The 8,492-nt window shown below is 30.1% G+C and overlaps 1 protein-coding gene across 1 annotated transcript; it reads right to left on the reverse strand.

Moving 5' to 3' along the window:
• Positions 1-461: 461 nt before the first annotated feature.
• LOC101265652 (cinnamoyl-CoA reductase-like SNL6) lies at positions 462-3,260 on the reverse strand. Its single transcript, XM_004241910.5, has 5 exons — positions 2,954-3,260; positions 2,594-2,751; positions 1,599-1,778; positions 1,177-1,508; positions 462-859 (listed from the first exon to the last, which is right to left on the reverse strand). The coding sequence occupies exons 1-5, from the start codon at positions 3,084-3,086 to the stop codon at positions 727-729; spliced, it is 936 nt and encodes a 311-aa protein (XP_004241958.1). The 5' UTR covers positions 3,087-3,260; the 3' UTR covers positions 462-726.
• Positions 3,261-8,492: the final 5,232 nt, after the last annotated feature.

Consider the following 8,492-nt stretch of genomic DNA (forward strand, 5'->3'; position numbering starts at 1 on the left):
CTCTATATAGGATAAAATGACAAATATACCCTCTAACTATCGTAAATGGTATGTAGATACCCTTCGTATATTTTTGGGACATTGATACTCCTGCCGTCCAAAAACTAGAACATATATACCCTTTATACTAACGGACATACACGTGTCATAATCTTATCCATTGATTCGACATTAATTAAAAATCACATTGCCGGATAAGACGATTGTGTCACGTCTTCCTATTTAGTCTTCCGTTAGATTGAAGGACGTATATATGCTCTAATTTTTACAAGGCAGAGACACCAATCTCCCAAAAATATAACAAAATGTAATTGTATACTATTTACCATAATTTAGATATGTATTTGCTGCTTTTCCCTTCTATATACATCCACTAGCTAGCAGCTATATAAAATTGGACTTGCAAGTAAACGATTAGACTTAAAGTAACCATCACATTTTTGCACATATAAGACAACTCATAATTCACATGGCGTTTTTTAATTTATTGACTTCTGTACATAAACATGATTACATGCCTTGCATTTAGCCATCTATGTGTCCTCTCTTTTTCTTTCATTTTAGGAGTTACTTTTTCTCCCATCACATCAAACATGTTTAGTAACTTGCCTACTTTGGAATTGGGGGTTTGGGAAAAGTAATTTTATCGCATTTGATTTGCACTTGGACATTATTTGTACACTTCGATAAGAGATTCAGATCCCTTTGATTTAATATGTTATTTTTTCATGACAAGCAAGTGTCTTGATTTGCATTTTGGTCCATCATCTGAGGCTGGCATCCTCTAAAGTCAACCATAAGCTTGCTTAATTTCTTGTTGCTGATCCTTTGTTGTATTATCGTTGTGTTTTCCTCCAAACTATCATATTCCAAAACCAAAAATATTAGTAATGTGTTATGTATATTTGAAAGAATTCATTTGCAACGAAGAGGGTTCAAATGTACCCTTGTGGTACCTACCTTAAGATAAATATTCTAGTTGAATTTAACTAATTATATGCAACGATAATATAAGAAATTCTTTTCACACTATCAGATCAATTTTACATGTTGTAACATGTAGTGATAATAAGTATCACTTATTATGAAGATCTTTGATAGTATAAAAGTTTGAATGTGACTAGTTTAACTCTATCCATAAACCAAATGAACAAAAATAAGGTGTACTAGTAATACCTTTGAGGTGGAGAAGGCAAAGGGGACAACATTTGGACAAGTTCAAGAGCATCTTGTTTTTGGTTAATGATGTGATTGAAGCACAAATATCTACCATATGATGCTATATCTTCATAAACACAAATGTGGGCATCCACCAAGAAATCAAGATCAACAGTCACAAACACACCATCTTCATACATCTCAGCTGCACCTTTAAGATAAGGATTAGTAATGGTTAATTCAGGACCCATTAACAGTCCTGAGTTAATAGTCACCATGTTTATTCCTCTATCCATTGCCAATCCCCAAGCCGTCTTCTCTGCTAGTGTTTTCGACATAGCATACCACAACTGTCCATTTTAAAGTTAGAAATTTCGTTAAAAATATTCGTGCATGTAAATAATACTTGAAAAAGAAGAACTCATGATAAATATGGATACCTTGAATTTACGACAAAAGTTGATGTCAGTCCAATGTCTTTCATCAATAGATGGTGCATCATGTCCCCAAATAATTGTAGTTGCTGACGAAGTAAAAACTACTTTTTCTATTGTGTCTGTTTGTGCGCATGCTTCCAATACATTATGTGCTGCCCTCACCTCCACTTCTCCCATTTCTTCCTGTAATCGTTCGATGATTTATTAAAAATAATTAAATAAAATTATATATTCTTTCATGACAATATATTGTATATGTTATTTTTATACGTTTGTTTTAACTTGTCCCTTTCATTCAACTGCTAGCTGCCTAATTGATCATGCTCCTTAAATAGTGAGAACTTATCTAAATAATGTTTTGACTTATAAGTATCTGCGTAACGGAATATGTAACCCCATACGTCTACAGTAACCGGCTCTATTAATTAGAATTATATAGTTTTTTCTCTTTCATTATTATTGTTTCTTTTTATTCTGCTAGTATATTAAAAAATATATTTTTCGTTTTAGTTATTTTAACATCAAAAGAGAGTCATATATATTAAGATTAATATTTTTTCATCGAAAAATTACACAGTATAGTTCCATATTAACACTTTTTGTCTTGTATACTTGATATCCTTTAGTCGAAATTCTAGCTCTAACAAAATTGATAGTTATGCAGTGCATAAATTTAATAATAATATTAAGTTATTTTAACATCAAAAGAGAATTAAAATAGAATGTTTTTTTTTCAATATAATTGTACACGTACCATTAATATTTACCACGACGGGACATCAATATTTAATTATGGTGATGCATAAGTTTTTTTTTTTTCCACACATTTTTCCTTCTTCCTGGTCACTACAAAATCCTCGGTAGAACAAAATCCTATTATTAAATCATAAATAACACTAACTTCCACACTGTAAACACATGCTTAGCTAGCTGTAGAAATTAATAAGAAAATAATAATAAAAAGAAAAACTTGTATTGAAAGTAATAAGGTTACGTACATCGTAAGTAGGATAATCTGGTGGAGATTCAAAGTTGTAGAACAAACCAGAACAACCCTTCAAAGCATCAAGAATACTATGGTAATCGAAAGGGTCCGACTCAAATATCTTCAATTTCTTCTCTTCACATTCAATCCCCTTCAACGACGACGACTCGCCTAAGAAGGAAATAAACAAGTGGTTATACGTCTCTGTCTCAAATTATTTATCGTTTTTAAACTGAAAAAATACAAACACCCTATGTTGCTCATTATGAATTTTTAAAATGTCAATTGAAGTGTATAATAGTCAAAACCCTTCCTAATTTATGTTAGTGTACAAATACAAATACGACAGATGATTTAAGATGAATAATCTTACCATGATTTTGAATAGCTGCATGAACAGTGTAACCTCTCTTGAGAAGACGTTTTACTAGCTTTGTGCCTAATCGAGTGGAAGCGTCCATTACACATATTGTATTGAAAATACAATTGTAAGAAGCAGGAGCCATTTTGAGATTATAAATTGATTCCTATTTTCAAGTCAAATAGACAACTTTTTTTTTCTATATAAGAGAGAGAACTAACTTTATGTTTTGATGTACAAATTCTGAAGGGAGATATGGGTATATAAAGCAAGTAAAAGAGAAAGCTACAAGATGGTCCCAACTAGCCATCCCAATAATGAGAGGGACTTTTTTCCCTTTTTATTTATGAGTGGACTTATAATAAATACAAACTATGGAAAATACTGAGACTTAGGTGGTGTATGGTACCAAGGAAAATATTAAATTTTTGAAAAATTATTTGATCAATCAAACATGTGTAAATTAGAAAAAAAAAATGTTGTGTTCTTGATTCTAGATAGAGAAAAGGGATAAATATATCCATGAACTATCATAAAAAGTATGCAGATATCTTTCATCATATTTTTGAGACATTAATGCTTCTGTCATCTAAAAAGCAGAGCTTATATTTTCTCCATTCTAATGGAAGGCTAAATAAATATATGTGATACAATCTTATCCGTCAATCCAATATCCAATAAAAGTCTACCGGTGCATAAGATTATGAGACATGTATCTTCGTTAATATAAAGGGTATATATGCTTCAGTTTTTGGACCGGCTAGAGCACCAATATCTCAAAAGTATAACAAATGCTATCTGCATACAATTTACGATAGTTCGAAATATGTTTTTTTCATTTTTCCTACTAGATATAACCTTATAATTCCTGCTAGATATAACTTTTATAAGTTACATGGCATGCCTTAATATTCAATTGTTACACTATACAAAAATTGACGATCTATGAATATAATTTCAATTAGTCAAAGAGTTAATTAAACTTGTTCTAGAACTATACGAAATGTAACATATTTGTTATCAAGTTAATAGTTTAAACTAAATATGTCCACATCTTTATTAAGGCTAAATTTGCCTTATTTTTGGATAGCAAAAACTTAGCACCATATGATATCGTGTTATCTAATTAAAGATTATTATTTTTGGATAGCAAAAACTTAGCATCCGGTGATGCCTTATGTTATGTAATTGAAAATTATTTTTGATTGATTATCTCAATTTTTATCATATTATTAAAAGTTCGATGATTATCCTATATTGTTCTATCTCATGTGTTTGGTTAATTAAGAGAAAGGGCTTATTATGGTTGACATCTACTAACTGTGCAACTGTAATAGCTGTACTCATTCATTGTTATGTTTAGCTAATAAATGTATCTACACGTTGACCGGATTTTCAATAAACTCCCAACTCCCCTCTACGTGCGCTAGATTAAATGCACACACCTATATACAACAAACATCATATTACTCCCTTTTTTGACTTTATTATTTTAGAATTTAAAAAGTCATTTTAATTTTTTTTTTACTATTAATTATTATACAACAGTATAAACACTTCAACATGATATAAAATAGAGTAATAAAAAGAATTATTTTAAGTAATGTTTTTTTTACGAAGCATATTTTGAATTTTGAGATGTGAGGAATATTACTATTTACACCTACATATGACTTTCGCAACACGGAAAAATTAAATGATTGAATAGAGTAATATTTTATTGGTCAATTGTATTGTTGATACTTGGGTCGCTGTATTTATTAAAATATTGAAGGATTATTTTGTTTTCTTAGTGATGTCATAAATTTGATTAATATAATGTTATCGACTCAGAGATTCTTGTGGCTGAATAATTAATTTTATTTCCCCCTTCCCCACTCTTAGAAAAAAAATAATGAAAGAAAGATATAGCTAGATTTTGTAACAATCGTCTTTTTTTTCTTTATACTACGTAAAAGAAAAAAGTTTGAAGCAACACATGGCAATATATCTAGGTTACAGAACTTCATATAAAAATAAAGTCATTGAATTGTCATAAGACAGAAATGAGAGATATATGTAACAACTCTAATTTGAGAAACTGGAACGTAACCCAAGTGGCATTCGATTTATGTAACATAGACAACTTATTTTAGATAATAAATTTTAAATATTTAAGAAATGGAGGAAGTAGAAAAAATTGCTTAACTATAATTTTAAATCAATATCATAATATATATGAATTCTACCTACATTTTTGAATAATTGTGTATATTATTATTTACTAAGAGTTTTTTTATAATATATTGCCTATTGAAAAAAATATATCTTGATATATGTATTTTTGTTATCTGATACAGTAAAATAAGGAAAGAAGCAAATAAAATGGGGAGGGAGAAACGGAAGATAATCATATATTACCATATACAAGCAAATCACACTAGATACATACATATACATATATTTATATGTATTTGCGGTATCAGATACATAGGAGAGTAGCGAGCAAGATGGGAGGGAGGCGAGTGAGATTTGTTATGTATCTCAAATACATGTGAAACCACTTGGATATAATGTATCGAAAACAAATTACACCTAATTTTGACTTCATGTATTTCAAAATAAATGTATTTAAATACATCAAAAACTGATAAGATTTTGTAATATCGAAAACTAGAATGTACCTAAGTAATTAGTTTCTAAAGTGGTGAGATTTCAATGTTTCTCTAGTATTTACACTTCTAAGTTAGCGCTGCTTCACGTTCGTTATTATATTAAAATTTCATGACAATTAAATTAAAACTTTGCTTGTGTTTTTGGACTACCGAAAATGTCTCTCTTGAAATAATTATATCTTGTGCGGATTAAAAATATTTGAACTAGATCTATTTGGACAGAGGAGAAAAGGCATATTATCTCATTGCCTGACCCATACATCCCAAAAATTATATTCAAATTATTAGTAATAATGTAACATCATGTTCTTACTTTCCATGATCGATTATAATAGGTTATCATCATTTCGTAGTTTTCTTCAATTATTACTGTAGTGGTGCATATTCGAGAGTGAGTACACAATTTTATAACTAGAAGAGTTTGTCACGTTGTAGCATTTCCAGAGTTGATAATTCAGCTAATATTTATTATCTTAAAAAGTCATCAATTTTCTTTATGTCAATTTTCTTTTTAATAAAAAAAAATAAAATAAAGTAATAATTATTAGTTGAGTCATCTTGAGAGAAATCAACTAATTATTCTCGTTAGGAAGAAATGACAAATATACTTTCAAACTATCGTAAATTATATGCAGATATTTTCGTCATATTTTTTGTTATTGGTGTTCTTACCGTTCAAAAACTAGAACATATATACCCTTTATACTAGCGAATATATATGTGTCATAATCTTATTCAGGGATCCAACATTTATTAAATATCGAATCGACGGATAAGATTGCATCATGTGCCCTTATTTAGTCTTCTATTAAAATGAAGGACATATATACTCTAATTTTTAAAAGACAGAAACACCGATATCCCAAAAAAATAACAGACTATCTGTATACCGATCATTTACAATCGAAATATACGTTATCATTTATTCCTTTTCGTTAAGTGTTACTCCAAATTCGAATTAATTCAAATAAATAAGACAAAAAACATTGAGATTTATATATAGTAAGTGCGTTTCACATGTTTAAAAATCATTTCAACGTTATGGAGATAGCAAATAATTTGATGATTATTAGATGAGTGTCTGGTGCACCATTATATATTGGGGCCACCAAGTAGTATAATATCTGCAAAAATACAAATAAATAGGTAAAACTCACCTTCAAGGACAATTTTCATCAAGCAACCCGTAAAATTCTATTATAAATGATTTAAATATGTGCTGGTAGATTATTAAAAGTGGCAAAATAATCTTTGATATCATGATTTATTAAAATTTATATTTTATGCGTCAACTCAAATTCAATGCTCCATAGCTTTTTAATTACTATCAATAAAGCTCTTCATGAAGCTTTATTAAAATATGTGGTAGCTTTAATTTTTTCTTTTTTTGCTATAGTCCGTAAATTACTACTATGTTTTCTAATGAAGTATGAGTACCTTAAACAGTTGTAATAAGAAGAATAGCTTATCCACTTATAATGTCAATTTAGAAAAAGTTTTTTTTAAAAAAAAAAAGAGTGAAAAGGGTCAAATATGCTCCTAAACTATTTAAAAAGGTTTAGATATATCCTCCGTTTAAAGTTTGGTCCATTTATATCCTCGCCGTCCAACTTTTGGTGTACATATGTCCTTTTGGGCTTTAGTTGGCCAACTCGGAATATCCAACTCATTTTACTTTTATTTAAATGCCAAATGAATTTTCTACGTCATTTTTATGTATTATCACTTGACATTTATATTCAAGGGAAAAGGGTCAAATATGCCCCTAAACTATTCGAAAGGTCTAGATATACCCCGTTTAAAGTTTGGTCCATTTATACCCTCGCGTCCAACTTTTGGTCTACATATGCCTTTATGGATGTTAGTTGGTCAACTCGAAATATCCAACTCATTTTACTTTTCTTTAAATGTCAAATGGGATTTCACATAATTTATATATATTATCACTTGACATTTATATTAAAAGAGAAAGGGGTCACTTATGCCCTAACTATCCGACCCAATTTTAAAACACATATACGACTGTGTTTTAAATGGTTCAATTATGCCCCTAATCTGACTCATATATGTGTGAATTATTTTTTTATTTATATCATCATCGCCTGCTGCAGCTTGCAGTTGTGTCTGTAACGTTGTTGCAGTAAATTCCTCTGCTCTAGCCCTTGCCTGCCAGGTTTGCGCCTCCAGCTCTGCGTTGCGCCAAAACGCTTTTCAAACCTCGACTTCCTTTTCCTTCAATTGTCGTGCCATTGATTTCTTGGCGGTTCCAATCAGAGCACGATAGTGTTCTCCATTTAAATGGTTCAATTATGCCCTAATCCGACCCATATAGGGTATTTAGAAAAAGGATCGGGTTGTATAGATTATTTAAAAGACGGGTCGTATATGTGTTTTAAAATTAGGTCGGATAGTTAGGGGCATAAAATGCCCCTTTCTCTTTTAATATAAATGTCAAGTAATAATATATAAAAATGATGTGGAAAATCCATTTGACATTTAAAGAAAAGTAAAATGAGTTGGATATTTTGAATTGACCAACTAACACCTATAAGGGCATATGTAGACCAAAAGTTTGGACCCGAGTGTATAAATTGACCAAACTTTAAACAGGGGTATATCTAGACCTTTCGAATAGTTTAGGGGCATATTTGACCCTTTTCCCTTGAATATAAATGTCAAGTGATAATACATAAAAATGACGTGGAAAATCCATTTGCCATTTAAATAAAAGTAAAATGAGTTGGATATTCCGAGTTGGCCAACTAACGCCTAAAAGGGCATATGTAAACCAAAAGTTGGACGGCAAGGTTATAAATGGACCAAACTTTAAACGGAGGGTATATCTAAACCTTTTCAAATAATTTAGGGGCATATTTGACCCTTCTCCCAAAAAAAGA

The sequence above is a fragment of the Solanum lycopersicum genome, chromosome 6 (genome assembly GCF_036512215.1).
Source record: "Solanum lycopersicum chromosome 6, SLM_r2.1".
Taxonomy (NCBI): domain Eukaryota; kingdom Viridiplantae; phylum Streptophyta; class Magnoliopsida; order Solanales; family Solanaceae; genus Solanum; species Solanum lycopersicum.

Bases quoted from the DNA above. Each gene is read 5' to 3' on its own strand.
- LOC101265652 (XM_004241910.5), bottom strand. From the start codon at position 3,086: ATGGCTCCTGCTTCTTACAATTGTATTTTCAATACAATATGTGTAATG. The intron at 2,752-2,953 runs GTAAGATTATTC...TTTCCTTCTTAG, and splicing joins TGCAGCTATTCAAAATCATG to GCGAGTCGTCGTCGTTGAAG. The intron at 860-1,176 runs GTATTACTAGTA...GGAATATGATAG, and splicing joins TTGCCTTCTCCACCTCAAAG to TTTGGAGGAAAACACAACGA.